This window comes from Mastomys coucha, unplaced genomic scaffold (assembly GCF_008632895.1).
Source record: "Mastomys coucha isolate ucsf_1 unplaced genomic scaffold, UCSF_Mcou_1 pScaffold14, whole genome shotgun sequence".
In the NCBI taxonomy this organism is placed as follows: Eukaryota; Metazoa; Chordata; class Mammalia; order Rodentia; family Muridae; genus Mastomys; species Mastomys coucha.
In genome coordinates, this window is record NW_022196896.1 from 135,989,153 (window position 1) to 136,009,681 (window position 20,529).

Here is a 20,529-nt window from a genome sequence, read left to right on the forward strand (position 1 = left end):
ATTTCTATCCAATTTAAGGTAAACTGTCCTAGTTCCAATGGCTTTAAGATAATTAAAGAACTGCAGAACAACAGGATGAGGGAGAGACTGGTTCAGTCTCATGTAGTTCCTTTATCAGCTAAAAATAATGACATGAATTTTTTATCATGCTGAACATCAAACATAATTTGTCCCACTAATATTACTATAACGGAAATTATCATTAAAGGTTTGTTTTAATATTCTCCAGTACTTACCAGTGAATATGTCCCCTGCTATAAAAGAGGCATCTTTGTCGTATTTAACATTGAGACGAATGGGCTTTTCAGGGTCTGGAAGAATCATTAACTTAATTGTAGGCCCTTCTATAGTACTCTTATTATAGACACCTTTAATCTGCACAGTGTGTTCTCCCCTAACAAAATGGAAAAAAGGATCAAATTACATTGGTTATAACTAAAGCGCAACATTTTTAGAGAATAGTTTTATTCCTACTCTGAATTAAAATTCTTGTTTTTTGAAGCATAGTTATTATAATCTTTTTTTTAAATGTATGCTTTTGGAGTTTTTTTAAAGATTTATTTTATTTATTATAAGTAAGTATACTGTAGCTGTATTCTGACATACCAGAAGAGAATCTCATTGCATCTGATCTCACTACAGATGGTTGTCAGCCACCATGTAGTTGCTGGGGTTTGAACTCAGGACCTCTGGAAGAGCAGTCAGTGCTCTTAAACGCTGAGCCATTTCTCCAGCCCCAGTTATTATAATCTTAAGTTCAAAAATTAATAAGAAAAATCAATTTCTGTAACACCAATACTGTAAAACTTTCACTTCTTACCTTGGAGCTAAAACAGTGAACACCCCCAAGTTAGCTCTGCCCTTATCATCTGTTTTATGCTGCTGGTTTGAAGGTGCTAGCTACAAATAAAACAAAATAAAAAGGCTGATTAGAAAATTCTAGAAATCTATCAAGTTCTTATCTAGTACCATGTTTCTAAGATGTTCTTATTTTAAGTTTTATGTGCAGATAACTATAAAAATAAAAATTTCAAATCTAAAATTAGTTGAAAAAACATGTAATCACATGGTCTAAAACTCATTCAAAAAGTTATCAAGTTGCAGGATTCTTTATTAATGGTATTGATATCAAGTGAATGTCAAACAAAGTCTGTTTATAACTGGAAAGCACAGGAGAAATAATTATATACACATTAATTATATACACATATATTCTCAAGTGTGGGTATTATAGACTGTCTTTATTCCTTATTTTTACCTTTCTTGTCCTATATTCAGGCATGTATGTTTTCATTTTTAAGATTCAAGTGTGCTTCTTAAATTTCTACTGTAACACTAACCTTCATGGTGATAATATACATTTAAAGTAATTGTTAGTGACCATGTTTTGTAGTAATGATTAAGAGTTGTAGGTTTTTAATAGATGCTTCTCTAGACTCTAGAACCATAGCCATATTCTAGATGGAAATAATCACTATTTAATTTTCTTAGAAACAAATATTCAAAAGGGAGTTTATAAGCCACAGCAGCAGAAGACCAGATTCCTAAATTCTAATTCTCAACTCTACTTAAGAGAACACAAAGAGCTGTTTGCAGAGGTGAAGGCTGATAAGAACAGGGTGATTAGGAAGGAGAAATGAGGAGTAACTGGAAAACCTGTCCTCTCTCCTGTCTAATTTTCTTCTGGACCAATTATTAGTCAATGATCTTGATCCTAATCAGAGATGTTTAGATCACAATTCTTTGATAGCCCTAAAAAAAAATTTTCATGACTTTACTAGGGACATAGGCCATGAATATCCATAAAAATTTTTGGTGCTTTAACTTTTAAAGTACCACACCAACTTTTGAAATCAACTTATGAGGTCCTGGGAAATGTGGCTTGGGATTCTGTCTGAATTAAATAAAGTCTGTCAATTTTGTACAATATCAACTATTCTATTGCATTTATAAAACATCTGTGGAATGATACTCTAGACTACTTGAGCATAATCTCAGGAGCATTCTTGGAACTAACTGGCAACAAGTTAGCTATGAATTCCCTTCAACCTATTGATGAATTTTAAAAAATAAATTTACACGTACTTTCTCTTCTTAACCTTATCTTCTCAAGGTTAACTTTGAGTAAAAAAAGGCCTCCAACTTACACCAAGTGCCTGAAGTCTACTAGATTCTGAACAGCTAGCTCTCCCAAGAGACATGGAAACAATTAATACCTAAATTATATGTGTACTGTACTTTACAAGAAGCTCCAGTGACAAAGAATGAAGGCCACAAAACCATTACTCTAGAAACCAGTCCAGCCCACGTTTCCAACCACATGTGGCAGCTCTTTGTAAAGGAGAGAATGAAACCATCTTAACTGCAGTGATGGCACCTTGCTATTTTGGTTCTAGGCTACAAACTTTACATTATCAAATGTAAAGACTCTTTGATTTATATTAAGCAATAATAAAGGTTATATAGGATTACTTTGTTTTTAAAGAGACAAAAATGTGACACCTGATACTATTGTGAGGATAAAGTGCTGTATCTTTAGGGAGTGCAAAGAGAGGAGGTGCTAGAGACCAAACACACATTTTTGTGTATGCTACAAATCACTTTCCTAGTGAGCTACACTGTCTTAAAATACAGAATTTTTCTTAAAGATTAACTCATTTTAATTTGATGTGTATAGATACTTTGCATGCATGTCTATGCTCCAGTTAAGTGCCTGTGGAGGTCAGAAGAAGGCATCAGATCCCCTGGAACTGGAGTTACAGATGGTTCTTAAGTTGCCATGTTGATACAGAAACTGTCCTCTGCAAGAGGTGAGCTGCCGTCTCTCCAGTTCTGAAATACAGACTTTTTAGTGAAAAATATCTAAGGAAATTGAAACTCACCCTTAAGCTGTTTGCTTTTATGAGGCATATTTTAACGTTTGGGACTAAGGCAGGATTATCCCACTGATCACAAAGTTGAACAATGAGAGGGTTCTGTAATTGTCTTCCATTAATCACCGGAATGGACTGAAACAGATACACACATTTAAATAAACACAAATAAGTATGTGCCGAACAATATAATTACTTCTATAGGGTTGAGGTTTAGTCTTTTGCTATGTATTGTGATGCTCAATATTGGCTCTCAAGGCCTGGTTGCTCCCAAGGATGAGAGAATCTGCATGCACAATATGATCTTGCTCCTTAATTTTAAACTATTGGTTAAATAAAGATGTTGACAGTCAATAGCTGGGCAGAAGAGACATAAGCATTGTTTGGGGTTCCTGGGGTTGGGGTCAGAGAAAAACCACGAGGGAGGAGAGAAGAGGATGTAGAGAGGAGAAGATGTCATGGGGTAAGAATATTGAAATCATGGCCATGTAAGCTGGCCAATTGGAGTTAAGTGCAGCCTAGACAGAATATTGTGGGGTTATTGACAGGGAAGTAGACATAATAGCATAGTGGGTAGATGTCTGCCCAGCTCAAGTGCTGAATAAGTCTTATTACAGTAATAAAAGCTATGTGTCTTTTATCTGGGAACTGAATAAAGCGAGGTAGAAGCCCCTGATTGAGATTAAATAATTCCTACTTCTTATTTATTGAGATTAAATAATCACTACTTTCATCAATGAAAGTAAACTCTGGGAAGTCAATTTAAGCAACACAAATGACCATCTTATAGGAAAGACTAATGATTTCTTAAAAAGAAAAACAGCATATTACTTGCTTCTAGCACCCATCTTTAGTTTAACACTTCTGTCAATTTTCAAGCTTTTTTGCCTAGTGGCATTTAGCAGTAACATTTGGCTGATGATTAAAGATCATACTAATATTAAATGATACAAGTTCAAATGCTTGCTTTCTTTCTAGCAAGTATGGAAAGCTTGTGAAACCCTAGAAATCCATGTAGTGATATATTCAAAGGACACACTGTTAAGCAAGATACCACATAAAGCATCAATCTCATATGAAAATTTAAAAGAGGGTGAGAAATAAAAGAGTAAAAAAATGGAAGCTGATTGATTATCTCATGCCTACCCATGTTTTACTTCCTCTGTTCTCCTGTCTTACCTGAATTAACTGGTTTTCAAACTAGTTGGCAAGGTGCCAAAAATGGAATAAAAAGTAATGCTTTGCTGTGAATAAGATATCTAAACAAATAAGAACTGACAGTGGTTATATACAATGTTTGGTTTATAAGGCTACAGGTGACTATCACCAAAGATGATAAACAGTATGGATATGTAACTTGCTAATAGTTTTACACACTGTCCACGCTGTTGTTGGTGTAAGAGTTCTCACAATGTGGTCTAACCAGTCTCCTATATGTGGGTATAAGCAAGCCCTGTCAGTCTCAGTTCCTCTCAACACCCACTAAATGTGATGTCCAGGCCTAACTGCTTCTAAAGAGTATTTCTCAGTAAAATAGGACTTAAATTTAAGATGTAGTAGTAAGTTTAGTCATTTCACATTATACATTTTAAATGTGTAAAATTTTTATTTCTCAACAAAATGTTTGATTTAAAAAAAAAAAGGATTCAATGTAGACCAGGTTGGTCTAAATTCACAGAAACACCTGCTAGAATTAAAGGTACATGCCATCATGCCACAAGCCTAAATTTATTGGATTCTAAAATTATTAGTAAATGAAAATTGATAGAGAGGTTTGCCAGATGCTTGCAAAATTGGTAATCTGACATCTGAAATATGCTTTACAAAAACTTCAACAAGGCTGGAGGGATGACTTAACTGTTAAAAACACTTGTGTAAACATGAGGTTCAGAGTTCAAATCCAGCCCAGGTTCAGGGAGGTACCCTACCTTGAAGGAACAGTCAGAGCAACAGAGGGAGACACTCAATGAGGCCTCTTCTGGCCTCTAGTGGTACATGTACACACCAGTGCTCATCCAACACCGCCCCCCCCCATCACACACAAATAGACTAATCTTCAAAGAAAAAAACACCTGCAATAGAGTTTTTATATTTCTTTAAGAGAACAATGAAGCAAAATTAGCAAAAAATCAGTTGTGTGATGAAATGGGTTTCTGACAAAACCAGTTTCATTATTTCTAATTTTTATACATGTCTAGAACATTTATTTTAAAGGTTTATATTATTATATTCAGAATTTCAGAAAACTAGAACACAGTGAACAATTAAAGTATTAAGACTCATCTTGCTTTGTAACTGTTAGTTACAATTGTTTCTTTTTAAACAAAATTTATCTTTCCTAGTCTACCAAAGCTCTGAGAACATAGAGCATTACTAGCTCTTCCCATGGAGACATGAAACTACATACCTCTTTCAGCTCCGGCCAGTCCATAAGAAGTAGCTTGGTTGGGGGTCCAGAAACAAGGTGCACCCGAAGAAAGTCAGAAAACTCTCGCCAAGTAAAACAAAGATCCTTGGGTCCAGGAGGACCTGGAGTAAACCTGATGCCTTGTACAATTATACTCTGTGTGTTGGCCTAGAGAAGAAACATACATTGAGAAAACACAATTGGCATTGCTTAGCCTTTCAAAAAAAAAGTTCTATCATACACAGGTTATTTTGGTTATTTTGGGGTAACAGACTGAACCCAGGCCAACACTGGCAGGGAATCTAAAAGAGTGTGTGAGTATATATATTTTACCTTATTTTCTCATAATTTTCATCTCTCTCTTTCTCTCTAAAAAAACAGGTGATTTTTCTTTTTTTACCAAAGTGTTCCACATTTTCAAGTTTCTCTAAATTTATCTGTTTATTTGTTTGTTTGAGGTAAGATCTAGGTAGCTCTGGGTGGTCTGGAACTACACTATGTAGAGCAGGCTATCCTTGAACTCAAAGAGATCCCCAGGTAGCTTCAAACTTAAAAAGATCTGCCTATCTATGCTCCCTAGTTCTGGGAGGAAAGGCACATGCTACCATGTCACACCCACCTTGGCTTGAGCCTCTCTGAATTTTGTAATATTTGCATAGACTGGGTAAGATTCCTAATCTAGCCAGGAACTGGTTCAGCCCTGGCTGAACCTTCAGCCCGAGCGCTGGAAGTCAGAGGCAGTGAATTCAAGGCCAGCCTGGTCTACAGGGTGAGTTCCAGGACAGCAAGGTCTATACAGAGAAACCCTGCCTTGAAGCAAGAACCCCACCCCCACCCTATGTGTATAGTAGAGGATTGCAATTTGATCATCAATAGGAGAGGAGCTCGGCCCTGTGAAAGTTCTGTGCCCTAGTGTAGGGGAATGCCAGGGCCAATAAGTGGGAGAGTGTTGGGTGGCAGGCATGGGGAGGGGGGAGGCAACAGGGGTTTGTTTTTGTTTGTTTCTTTGTTTTTTGGAGGGGAAACTGGGAATGGAGAAATTTACATGTAAATAAAGAAAATATCTAATAAAAAAAAGTAAAAAAAAAAATATAAATATCAAATACTGCAAAAGCTGGCAACTTTGAGTGTCATATTTGTAGTGAAAACTTTTTGGATTTCAGAATATTTCAAATGTTATGTTAGGAATGGTCAGTCTGTATCTATGCTTCTCTTTACCACAGAAGCCAGCACAGGCGACTGAGACTTTCCCTGTAGCTTTTCTTTAGCTATTTCCAAAAAATAGAACCTTAATGTACCTTCCTGAACACCCTACATTGCTACATTTTAACATGCATACATCTTCACTATCCTCCCCCACCCCGTAACAAGGAAGGTCCTTCCTGAAAACCTTTCACTGTAACATGCATACATCTTCACTATTCCCCTCCCCCTTTTTGCTCTCTCTCTGTCAAGATGATATTCACACTGGCTAGGGTTTTTGTCACTGCTTATCAATTATTCAGAATAATGGTTCCAAACCCTATTAATAAGTCAATGAATTAATAAGTCATTAATCTTTGCAACATGACTATATGGATTAACTCATTCTAGACCAGAAATAGCACAAAAGTACTCATATTTTAATAGTAACTGTTAATGATCTCATGTTCTTTTTGTATGGATATATTCCTATATACATTTGTATCTACTTTAAGTGTATGGATGCTTTGTCTGCATTTATGTCTCTTGTATGTGAATGTATATTGCTTAAGACCAGCTATGCTACAAGCATGTTTATATGCTGAGGGAGTAATCTAGTGGACTGGGAATACTGGATGTGTAAACAAGCAGGTTATACTTCAGAACAATGAGGTCAGAGGAGAGGAGCCTGGGCACATGGTGTGCACAGGGCGACAAGAAGCAGACTGTCCACACATAGCAACAACCCTGCACATCTTCATTTCATCAACACATAGAGTTGAAAAAACAATGGGATAAGCTGAAATAAGAAAGAGCAGACTTTATATAAACAAATAACTCATGAGAGTTCTTTAGCATTAGAAACAATAGTCTAACAGGAAAATCAGAAATTAGTAAGAAAGACAAGAGAGGAAGCTATTCTCAATGGTCATTCTGTCAAGTAAAAAGTATAATGTAGTCAATGAATCAGATCCAGTAGACTAGGGAGAACTCTTTTTCTAACCTATAGTACCTGGCAGGTTTTTCAAGACCAATTCCAGGACATTCTTTTACCTAATAATGTTGTTTTTGACCTTTTCAAGAAGAGCACTTCATGTTTGTTTTAAGCTCCAAGAATTCTATCAAGATCTTTACTTTTAAAGTTAGACTGAATTAACTGATGATAAACAGTGAATGTTTTCCTCAGTATACTGCTTTAATGCAGGGGTAAGCACTCAGTTTTATTTGAATACCTAACTGAAAACTTACATGTATGTGTAAACATAGGTACATTCTATGTATAAATACATATAGTGAAGTATTATAACAACTGCAATCTACATCAATGTAACATGGTTAAAGGGAAAGCAAGGGTGGCTGCAAGTGAGTGGCGGGATCAGGGCAAACACCTGGTTTCCATTTACTTTTGTTGGCAAATGATCTGGGTCTCACAGATACTATCCTGCAACTTTTTAAATTCAAGTTTTAATGTCTTTGAAGAATTTTAGATAGAACATCAAGGCTGGTAAGATGACTCATCAGGTAGAGAAGGTACCTGCCACCAAGTCCACGGTTAGTGTCTGGGACTACCGTGGTGGAAGGAGAGAACTGACTCCCACAAGTTGTCCTTGGTTTCCACACCTGCACTATGGCAAGCATTTAGCCAAATATAGTACATATACACAAATGCAAATACAACTTTTTTAAAAATTGAAGTAACATACGTAAAGTTAAACTTCCACCTTTTCTCAAGCACAAATCCAATTTTATAGGGTTTGTAAAATACCTCCAAAGTGACTTTCAAGTTTGAGCTGTCAAGCCCATCTCCAGAAATCGACAATGTAGATAAGGAATCAGGTGAAAATGCTGAAATTTGATTTCCATACTGATCTGCAATTATTACAACTAAAAAAAGAAAAAAGTTTCAAGTTAAAATCCTTTTTAAGATGTATCTTACACATAAAATATACTCGGAAGCTTTAATTTCCTCTCACATATCGGTAATATACATACATAATTATTTCTTTTATAACCATTAAACTATATCAAGAACCTGTGCAGGATTGATTAAAAACTGCTTTTAATTTTTGAGGTATACTAGTGTTAAGATTATTTGTATTGGTAAGGTGCTATGGAGTGAGCACAGGCTCATACACATGGTAGATAGCTCTACCAATGAGCTATATCCTAATTCCTAAATCAGACTTTTTTATCACAATTTAAAGGAAACACTTAATGGTATATAATTTTTTTAGCTATAAGAAAAAAACAAAAGCTACAGAGCAATCAACTCACACTTTTAATATCATTATTTCCTATAACAAATGCAAGATTTTAAAAGTAAACTATCTTAGAACACTGAGTTTCAGTGTATGCCACAAAGTATCTTTCAGACCATATTATCTTAAAATATTAATTGAAGTCAGCATCATACAAAAATAAGTAGGTATACTAACCTATTTCTCCTTGAAGCTCTTGGCCCATCTCCACTGTTTTTCCTCCTTTTAACTCACATTTTAAATGTTTGGGATCATCAGGAAGTGGTCTAAAATTAGTTTGGTTAAAAGGCTTAATTAACCATTAATTGCAAAAAAAAGGTGAAGAGCAATATCTATGTAAGTCCTAAAATTAAATACAACAGCACCCCTCCAAATCTTTCACTTTTCACAGCTAATGACTGCAAGAAAAAGTTACATTATATTCTTTACATTGCATTAAAAGGAAGTTATGATAAGGAAATACTGTCGGTAGAGTAAGGAAGCATCACAATGCAGGGCACAGCATGGAGTAGATACAGGATTACAGTGCTAGGAGTCACTAGACAGGCAGCCAGAGAGCTGTGTGACAGAAAGGCGGTCTTCTGCTCCTTTATACTAAGCTCTACTCTTCTCTGAATTGTAAATATTAATTCTGACTGAACTCAGTTTCAAAATTCACCACTAACCAATGTAATTTTTCTTCTAAAACCACAACCTGTCTTTTGTGTTTTTCAGGCCTCTGTTGTTTGAGTTGAAGGACCTTCCTTTGATGCACTGTTACAGTTGCTAATAGATCAATAAAGTGCAGGGTTATAATCATGAAAGGATTAATCACTATCAATCATATACAGTTCTACCACATATAATTCCAGCACTTGGGAGACTGAGGCAGGAGGATCGTGAGTTTGAAGCCACTCTGGGCTGCACTGCAGGACTCTGCCTCTAACAAAAGCCCAATAATTAACCACTATGTACATTGAAGATTTATTGTAAAGACAATCTAAGTATTTTATAGAAATTAAAACTTTTTTTAATCCTCAAAGCAGCTATTTTTTTTCACAAGAGTACACTGCAGAAAACTATCCTGTGTGGTATGCTAAGTCTGAAAGTATTTGAAAATATAACAAGTTTACAAACCTTACTGTAAAGGCACTTTCCAGAGACACGTGGTCATCTTGGAAAGAAACCTGGCAGTAGCGTACATCTTTCACAGATGTTGGTACTTGCACATCAGGAAGGAGACCTTGTACCAGATGTTCTTTGTTAACCTCAGGAGTCCAATTAACCTAGGAAAGAATTGTGAATTCATGTAACACAAAGCTTATAGGTTACGCAGAGCCTTCCCATAATCACTTACAGTCTAAAGATTTTTTTTCTTATTTTTCTTCTTTTTTAATCTTTTGAAGCAGAGTTGCAGGTAGATCAGGCTGCCCCCAAACTCATGTTGCTTAGGATGGGCATGAACTCATGATCCTCAAACTTCCAACTGCTAGGATTACAGGAATGTGCCACCACACCCCACCTATTTATTGAAGAAGCTTAAAGCTAAATTATAATTCACCCCTCCCACAGCCAAAGAAAAAGAAGGTCCATTTTCTTCTTTTTTTAAACAAATGTATTTTCTTGAGACTGTCCTGGAACACTAGAAAACTGGTTGGCCTTGAAATCAGATTCACCTCCCTCTGCCTCCCAAGCCTTGGCATTAAAGATAAACATCACCAAGCCCAGCTAGAAAATCACTCTATGATCAGAAATAATAGTATATCATAGTTACATACTTGGTTTTGCTGCAAATATTTCTGAATCTTCATAATAAAAACTGAAAGCCATTAAGGAGTGTATTTTCAGAGCTTTGCTATAAGGCTGTCACTGTGCTGGGATTAAAGTCCATCACACCTGGCTTGAATGATCCCAAACATAGATATTATTTCTAGACCGGGGTTGCTCTCCTTCCTGGGGTCCCTGACAATGACCTGGCCTTCATGGACAGTTACCCTAAATCTGACAACAGTTCAGAAAAGTGGGCCTCTACCTGCTGAGCCATCTTGCCACCCAAAGATCATTTCTTTAAGTACTAGATTTTCCACATGTAAATCATCTGCATTTCAATCAAGTCCATACACAAAAAACATATTTAGCCTAGAATTTAAACTATTAGGCTAGTACAAAACAATTGTACTATTGACATTTGTTGTCTGACACTGAAGTGCATTTTTAAACAATGGTGGTTATGTCACATTATCTTAGTGTGTGATTCTCAGTGTATGTCATTTTGAAAATGAATCATTACCTGCTGTTTTTTATTTAATACTACAAAAATGACATTAAACAAAATGACAAATCTGAGTGAATTTCTTTTGTTTCTTTGTATGTATGTATGTATGTATGTATGTATGTATGTATGTATGTATGTATGTATGTATAGATAGGGTCTCTCTACAAAGCCCTGGGTGATTTTTTTCTATTTATTTATGAATAAATAGATAGGGTTTCTCTACATAGCTATGACTATCCTAGAACTCACTATGTAGAACAGACTGGCCTTGAAACTCAATAGATTTGCTTGCTTCTGCCTCCAAGTGCTGGGATTAAAGTCCATCACACCTGGCTTGAATGATCTTCTTATTCAAGATCAAAATGAGTCATCAAACAGCAGAGAAAACTTGAAACAATGCCAGTCCATTTGGCCAGGGAACTAATGAACATATTTGTGCAGCTCTGGCTCAAAAAGTTTTGCTAGGAAACCAGTCTGGAAAACATGGAGCACAATGTGTAGAAGCCCATGGAGAGACAGATGGACACTCCCATGTTACTCCATTCTCAATGGCTACTCAGCATGTGAAACCCAACTGGAAAGAAAGCTCAGTACTTCCTCAGTGAACTTCCTCAGAAGAAAACTGTCTAGCTGATGCTGCCTCCTCTCATGCTTTCTACAAATTCACTGATTTTCTATTTTTATTTTATAGGAACACATAAGTTCATTTCTCATTGGCAAAAATGTGTTGATGGTAATGGCTCTGATGTTAATAAAAATGTGTTTGAGTCTAGTTATAGTGATTTAATTTTTACAATCCAATACCATAATTTATTTAGCACAAACCTAATGTATTTTTCTCTGATAAACAATTTATTATAGGCTATCCACAAAATTTCAATTTTCAAAACATAAATGAGTTTTTAACAAGTAAACAATTTGCCTAAAATACATTACCTTAATTTTTTCTGCCAAGGATGGTGTAATATTGATTTCTCTTTCTCCTTCATCATACATTTGAAAAATTAGATTGTGCATAACATCACCTGCTATCCAATTAACCTCATCCTGATGTTTGATCTGGATTGCCTTTTGTCCCTCTACACTAAAGATCTGTAGGCAGGCAACATGGCTACTGGGAAGTAACTTGATAGTCTTTTCAACAGGTGACACATCTTTACAGCTCTAGAAGAGAGAACATAAAACATATACTGAGTCCTTGGCGCTGTTTAACAGTTTAGTTCCAGTATTAGGGAAGATCATCTTACCACAGTTACACTTGTAGGTTTTATCATTAGATAGACATTATAAGCCAAATGTGGTGGCACCTACCTGTATGCCCACAACTTGGGAGGTAGGCAGGAGGTCAGGAGTTCAAGCCATTCTCAGCTACACAGTAAGTTCAAGGTCAGTCTAGAATATATGAGAGACCCTGCCTTTAAAACAAACAAACAAAAAAGGTATTTTACTTTAATAATATAATATTTTATACCATCAGGCACAAATGGGACTGGTTACATTCTGAAAACTAACAAAAATGCCTTCTTTTTAAAAAAATTCATTTAAAATAATTATAGAGTCACAAGATTTAAATTAAGTCACAGATTCAATAACCATCATGTAGTAAGAATAAAGAGGTGGGAAGCACTCTCTCAAAGGTGAAGGAGAGGGGGGATGGGATGAAGAACTCTAGGAATGGGGACCAGGGGGGCAACATTTGGGAAGTAAATAAATAAAATAATTAATTTTAAAAACAGAATAAAGAAGAAACCCTGAATTTTCAATCAAATTGGAGACAGACTGCTGCATAGAAGATGGTACTTTTTATTACTGAGCTTTATTGACATTTTTTGTTTTTGTTTTTTGTTTTGTTTTTAGTTAATAGCACACTGGAATAAATGAACAAATAATAGTCAGAAGAATTTTAGATGCCCTGAAAGCTGAGCTTACCAGCACACTGAGAAATTTATATTGATTACTAGTATACAACAACTGTACAGATCCATCATATAGAAGTTACTTTTAAGCATAGAAAATTAAACCATTATACCATTACTTCTTTAATAAACTATAATACCTTTAACAGCACAAAGTCATTTATAATAACTTAATTCTAAGATAACTTTAAATATTACTTAATAAACTTCCTTCCTTATCTACAGTTATTCTAATATAAACCCATTTAGGTGAGTGATTTAAAATTTATTTAAAATTCCTATATTATAAAATATCAAGCAATTTATTTTAAAAGTATACAGATTTACAAAGGTTGCTACCCTTGGGCAAGACACAATAAACTGCATAAAAGCAGATATAACTTCCTATTTCCTTTAACTGAATCATTTCTAGTCTTCTGATACTGTTGTTTAACTACATAAGGCCCATTTGCCTCAAAGGCCAGATCTTCCCCATATCCACAAAACTATACTATACTTCTTGACAGCTTGCAAAATGCAAACGCACACAAACACACATTCATTGCTTACATTTTCACATAGAGGAAATGCATCTTAAGTGCTTTAATATTATCAAGGGCATATACTGCTTTTGTGGATCCACCTGAATACAATTCCCATTACCCACCTGGTGGCTCACAGTTAGTGACCTGTCACTCTAGCTTCAAGAGATCCAATGCATCTGTTCTCACATACATCTACCCCCACATAGACATATACACACCCAATTTAAAGATATACTTTTTAAAAAGAAAAATATAATCAGTAGTAATTATAAACACTGTAAGAGATGATCAAGATTATTAATATGTGATATAAAATGTTAATACTGTTATACTTCACATTATTTTTAAGAGAACCATAAATATTGCACATTTTAGCATCAAACAACTTTTCATAAAATACTCTACAGCTGTTAGGGACCTTAAAGACTTTGTGCAACACCAATGAGAGCAGTAGCTTACAGGTATCTCAATCTTGGCGGTCAGTGTCTGGTCTTTCTTAATGTTCTGAACTTGAATTGGTGACCCTGTTAGGATGCTAGTTCCAGAGCTACTGCAATCCACAGTATAGACTGGTAGGTTTGGAGCACCTAGAAACTAGAAGGAGGGTGGAAAGATCATTAACTATCCATTACTACTCAGTAAATGTTCAAATTCTTGAATAATTTATCACAGCTAACAATGCTGCCTCTACACTGGAAAATTCTAAATAAAACTCAAAACATTAGACTTTTTTAAAATAAAAAACAGTGACTTTCCATGTTACATAAAATTTATCCTTTTAGAAAAACATTCTTTTCTTTACTTAAAAGAAAATTACAAGGAGTCGGAGTCACAAATGTTACAGCATGTCTTCAGTACTACCACACCATACTCCCTTTTACTTTCATGAGTAGTAAGGTCTTTTGTGGTAGACCTTACCTTACTTTGTTTATGTGCTAATTGAAAGTTCTGAAAGACAGTTTAATCATTCTATTTATAAATGAAACACTAAAGCTAGGGGAGGGAAATAGAGAGGTGGCTCAGTAGTTGATAAAGGACTACCATGTAAGCAGGAGAACCTGAGTTTGAATCCCCAGAAAGCATGTAAAGCTAGTTACAGTACTGAACCTCTCCAATCCCAGTACCCCTAAAGCAAGGTAACATAAACATCAAAACAAAATGAGTATTAATAACTGTGTGTCACAAAAAACTCACCTTACAGTGGCAAATCACACAACAAGCTCACTTTACAGTGGCCAATCACACAACAAGCTCACCTTACAATGGACAATCACACAACAAGCTCACCTTACAGTGGATGATCACACAACATGCTCACCTTACAGTGGACGATCAGCTTTGGCTGTGCTGTTATGTTGTCTGACTCGTCCACAATGTCCACCTGAAATGGGAAAGCTGTTCCATTCTCTATAACTAGAATTTCTGAGTCAGGTTTTACTTTTAGTCGATGAGGGGGACCTATTGAGAAAATATGTAATTAAATGTATATTTATTAGATTAAATAGACTGAAATATTTTTTTTAACAATTATAAATAATATAAGAAAAAAAGAATGCAGAACTTAATAAATTCTACCTTCCAAATGTAATTTATGTATGTGATGAAGCTGTCAATAGCATAGTTAAATATCTGACTTATATAAGTTTAGATTTATATAAGATTTATACAAAGTTTATATAGATTTATATAAGCTACAACACAGTGATAACTCATACTAGAAATGACCTAAACAGTCCTGAAAAAAATTAAAAATATCTGGGAGAGAAAACATTTAAGAAGCAAAATAAGTTTATTATAAACTTACTTATCACTGTTAGCTTTATACAATGATTGAGGTCTCCAGCACAAGAAATGGCAATATTCAAGTATCATAAAACTCAAGTCAAGCCAAGCATGATGGTACAATCCTGCAATCCAATACTTAAGAGCTGGAGACAGCATTGACTATGTAATAAAACTGTGTTACCAAAATATAACAAACCCCTGGCGATTACATAATTACATAAGCAGGTAAGTACACTGCTCACTGTCCTTGGTATCATAAGCAAGTTATATCATACAATCCCTGTAGGATTAACGAAATAGGTCTACACTTCTACAGTAAATTGTCTATATGTTTCATAACCCTAATACTTTAAGATGTAATTTATACTAACTGATAATAAAATATATAAAATGTGCTTATTTTACTTTATAATATTGATATTAATATTTAATGAGCCAACTATTATGTCCTGTTTTAAGTAAGCACTACTATGCTCATTATACACAACACAAGAATCTATTACTTCCATTTTACAGGAATGGAAGCATCCACAAACACCAGAAAATATTTAATCAGGAGACTACATAAAGAAAATACTTAATACAAAGAGATGTACTAAACTCAGGGTCAGTCAGTGGAAAAGTCAAGCCCAAGTCCTGGTTTATGATGAGGTTTCTTGGCTTCTACCACAATACTGTGCTATTTCCTACTTTGCCATTTCTATCCAATAAAACAAAACGGAACAAAAGACCAAAAATGTACCCAGGTAATAAGATTTCTACAAGTCAATTCCATATGGCTTGGCTTACTTCTAAAAGTCTACATGTTTATTACTATAAATGAACTTTTTTCCTCACTAGTGCCAATTTTCACTTCTTTATTGATGTGCCTGGGTAAAACTTCTAAGAACTTAAATTTGTAAACGCAAATAAGCTAGTGTTCCCTTCTGCTAAAATCCAGTATGAACTGGATTTTATCATTTATGCACAAAGTGTTAGAGTCAAGGTTTCTAATTCTCATAGCTAAAACTTGTGTGCCAACAGTTCCTTGTTTGTCTAGGATCAAGTGTAAAATACTGAGTAAGCATAATCTTAAGTGTTTCATAAATCCAGGCAGATCTCACCTTGCCAGGATAAAGAAGGCTCATGTGCAATTAGTACTGTTCTCTATTTGACAAACACACAGGGAAGACTGCCTATATTAACTCATTTAACTGCTATAACCCTATGAGCAGGTAAATATTCTATTCATTATTTGAAAAAGCAGCCATAAACAAAGTTTACCTATATGTCCAAATGTCCAGCCATAAACAAAGTTTACCTATATACCCAAATGTCCTGATTCAAAAATATTCTTTTTAGATCCTTACAACAGACTATCTCTTAAATTAAAAAGCAATTTCTATCCTATGTAACTTTAATACAGTTTCATTTTCCCAAGACAAATCCTTATCAAATATGGACCTAACGTTCTTAAAATGTGATTTATCGATAAAAGGCTGATATAGCAGACCCAGTTTTAACCTAAGTCAATTAAGCCTATCTCTAGATAATGATTCCTATAACATAGTCAGTACTTAAAAATTTCCCTCAAGACTGAGTTAAATTTCACAACGCAAATGTATTTTTAAGATTTACACTCAGACTGGGGGTGTACCTCAACTGAGAGAGTACTTGCCTAGAATGCAACTCTGAGTTCAATCCCAGCACCACATAAACAAGGTACATGGCCGAAATCTATCACTTGGGAGGACGAGGCAGGAGGACTGTGAACTCAAGACTATCCTTGGTTACCTAAGGAGCCTCTGAGGCCAGCCTGGTCTATACTGTCTCAACTTTTTTTTTCTTTTCTAAGAGACAGAAGCTTTGAGCTATTACTAGTCTTCCTCAAACATTAAACTAGTATAAATAGTATCAGTATGCTTCTATCATGGTATCATTTTTTTCATGTTTGTTTTTGCTTTTTGATAGAATCTCATTATTACAGCCCAGTGTAGTGTCAAAATTGCAGTCCTTCTGGGCTAGGGAGATAGTTTAGGGGTCAAGAGTATCTACAGCTGTTCCTGGGGAATCTGCCATCCTTGACTGCCACAGGCATTGTAATCATGAGTGCATGCCACCCCACATACATAAATAAATTGTAGTCTTTTCTGCCACAACACCCTACATTCTGGCCACACAACTGCAATCTAAGAATACTTTAAAAAATAACTATTCCAAATACTTCTTAAAATATTACCAGGTAGCAATCTAATTTTCAAAATCTGTGAGTCTTCTTTTAAACCAGGAAGAATAACCTTCAGATTAAAATTCTGTTGAAAAAAAAAAAAGAAGACAGGAAAAATTAAACCCAAGATTTAAATAAGTAGCTTAACATTTCGATTCTGACATATGTTTAGTTTGTAGTTACCTTAACATTATGTAAATCTACTCATAATTTTACTCAGTAAAATTATTACAAATATCTAAGAATCCCAGAGGGGGAAAAACTTTCCTTATCTCAAAAATGGTGTACCCCAGGTAGTTAACAGAATAAGACATTGTTTCTAAAAATGTAAAAGAAGGGGTAGAAAGACCACTCATTGGTAAGAGAACTTGCTGCTCTTGCAGGGGACCCAAGTTCAGTTCCCAGAACTCACATGTTGGCTATAATCGCCCATAATTCCAGTTCAAGGGAATCCAATTAGCTCTTCTGCTCCACAGGCATCAGGCACCCATGTGGTGCACATACATACATGCAGGTAAAAGTCATAGATGTAACACAAATAACTAAAAATATTTCTGAAGTGAAACAATAAAGGAGTAGGAAAGAAAATGTACTGCACTCTGAACAGTAACTACAGAGATCTGAGTAAAAGACCCATCTAAAAGATGGGCAAGAAACTGTACACAACTTTCAGAAGAAGAAATAAAATTGGCTAAGAATTCTTAGAAAATGTGGAGCATCCTTAGGAATTAAGGAAATACAAATCAAAACAACTTTGAGGTTTCATCTTATCCCATTTAGAGCAGCAAAGATCAATGGAACAACCTACAACAGCAAATGATGTAAGGGATGTGGAGAAAGAGAGCCTGTATTCACTGTTGGGATTGCCAAGTTAGTCCATCCACCCTGGAAACCAGTGGAGAAAACCCTCAAAACACTCAAAGTAAATCTTCCATATGACCCAGGAATACCACTTCTTGTCATATGCTCAGAGGACTCAATACTATATACTCTACAAATACTTACCTATATTTATTGCTGTTCTATTTACAATAGCTAGGAAATACAAACGGCCCAAATGTCCTTCAACTGATGAATGGATAATAAGTGTCATACACTATGGAACACTATTCAGATGTAAAGAAAAATGAAATCATGAACTTTGCAGGTAAATGAATAGAATTAAAAGATTGTATTGGGTATCGTAACCCAGACCTAGAAAGACAAATACCATGCTTTCTCTCATCTAAAACTCATAGTTCAAAATCTTTAGATGTGAGTGCATAGCTAATAACTGCAAGAAACCAGTAAAATAGGAAGATATCATGGAGAGTAGGCAGTAAAGAGGAATAATAGGCTACAGGTGATTTGAAATGAGAAAATAGTGGGGGAGGGTATAAATGAGAAAGGGGAAGGCAAATAACAATGTCTGAAAAGAGTCCTAAGGTCTCATATTATTATCTATTTACCTAAATTTACAACGTAATATATATATGAATCTATGTGTATAAATATGCATACATAGTTTAATAAATTGTTCACAACAGGGATAACAAGATCTTCCCGAGAAGCCACAGACTAACAACCCCTCCCCATACGAGGCAAAAGACTCCTTTCAAGCTCTTGGTCAGGGGAGTCCAAGAGACTTCTAAAACAGGCTCTTTCCTGTTTCCATCAGAGGTTGAAGGTAAACCCCACTGCTGAAGACATCATACACTTACGACATAGAGAAAGATCTGATCTGAAAGTTTCGTCCCTTCAGAACTAGCTTTATGGTATCAGAAGGTTCTATGCAAGCTTCTGAGAGAGAGAGAAAGAGAGAGAAAAGGAGGGCGGCAACCAACAGTCCTACCCGGCTCTGATGCCTATGATCCACAATGATCATTATGACACAATGACCTTACACATGCAATAGTGACATGCACAAAGTGGTAGTAACAAACAGCTTTCTAACTGAACTTAAAGGCTTACTCAACAAGAGGGAAATCATGCCTAGTATTAGAACCCCAACAACTACTCAGGGTTAGTAAGGTCATGGATCTCGGAGAACCCACAATCACTCTATGACTTAACCAGAATAATTCATAATACTCTAAATAAGCATCTTTATGCCCACAGCCTTCATCAGACATACTTCTTTGCATTAGAGAGAGACCATTACAGAAAACCATAATCAATCTAAAAGCATGAAACAAGTGATCCTGTGGTTCCTAGCCCCAACAAATATATCAATTATGTAAGTCTTGCATCCAAGACTCAGGGAACATCACGGAACATGGGGTATAAAGATTCTAAGAATCAGAGGAACAGGAAGTCTGCTGTGAGACTTCATCTCCTAGAAATGTCAGAGAAGCTATACTAAGTCTCAATCAACATGGCTGCCTAAATAAGACCTGAATAAAAATGACAACAGACATGCTGACAGGGAAGGGGAAATCTCATAGGACTCAATCATAGACCAAGAGGCAACCAAGGAAATCTGAGAGCAGGAAAAATAGTCTTCCCCAGGGAAGAAGATCACAGTTTGGCTTTCCAACATCAAATGGTCAACCCTGAAAACATACATACAAGTAACCAAGTAATATAATAATATAGACTGAGCAGAATACACATACACACACACTTGAAGAAAAAGAGGCTGTGAATTTGAGAGAGAGCAGGGGGTAGGTATATGGGAGGTTCTGGAGGGAAGGACCAGAGGGAAGGAAAGGAAAGGGGGAAAATGTTGTAATTACATTTTGATTTTTTTTATAAAAGAAATTAAACAAAATATTAAAAACTAAATCTAGAAACTTCTAAATGGAATGTAAAATTCTAGAGTGGACTCTGAACTGAAAGGGAATGAGGGACATCTGAATAAAGTCTAGTTTTCTTACTTGTACTGTCTCAATGTTTACTAGTGTATATTAGCATGTAAGATTCTGAGACATTAACACAGAAACTCTGAAAGTGCATACTATCTCTGAACTCTCCTATGAATTTAAAGTTCTTTCAAAGTAAGTTGTTGAAAATCTAGATAGAAATCATTTTAATGTACATCTAACATTTAAAAATTTGACACAAATCTGAAATTATTTCAGTGAAGTCTCAATTCGGAAAGATATATAAACCTGATGTTTAGTGTCATTGATAATATGAAGCAGTG

General features: G+C 35.4%; 1 protein-coding gene across 1 annotated transcript in view; it reads right to left on the reverse strand.

The window, feature by feature from the left end:
• Smchd1 (structural maintenance of chromosomes flexible hinge domain containing 1) overlaps positions 1-20,529 on the reverse strand; it is a 113,768-nt gene that overhangs the window by 32,668 nt on the left and 60,571 nt on the right. Inside the window, exons 22-32 of the mRNA XM_031368725.1 lie at positions 17,418-17,490; positions 14,733-14,872; positions 13,874-14,008; positions 11,911-12,138; positions 9,837-9,985; positions 8,898-8,986; positions 8,228-8,346; positions 5,281-5,448; positions 2,883-3,008; positions 821-900; positions 237-394 (exon numbers count right to left, since the gene is read on the reverse strand). Of these exons, the coding sequence (XP_031224585.1) occupies positions 237-394; positions 821-900; positions 2,883-3,008; positions 5,281-5,448; positions 8,228-8,346; positions 8,898-8,986; positions 9,837-9,985; positions 11,911-12,138; positions 13,874-14,008; positions 14,733-14,872; positions 17,418-17,490 (1,465 nt within the window). The remainder of the gene's footprint in view (positions 1-236; positions 395-820; positions 901-2,882; positions 3,009-5,280; positions 5,449-8,227; positions 8,347-8,897; positions 8,987-9,836; positions 9,986-11,910; positions 12,139-13,873; positions 14,009-14,732; positions 14,873-17,417; positions 17,491-20,529) is intronic.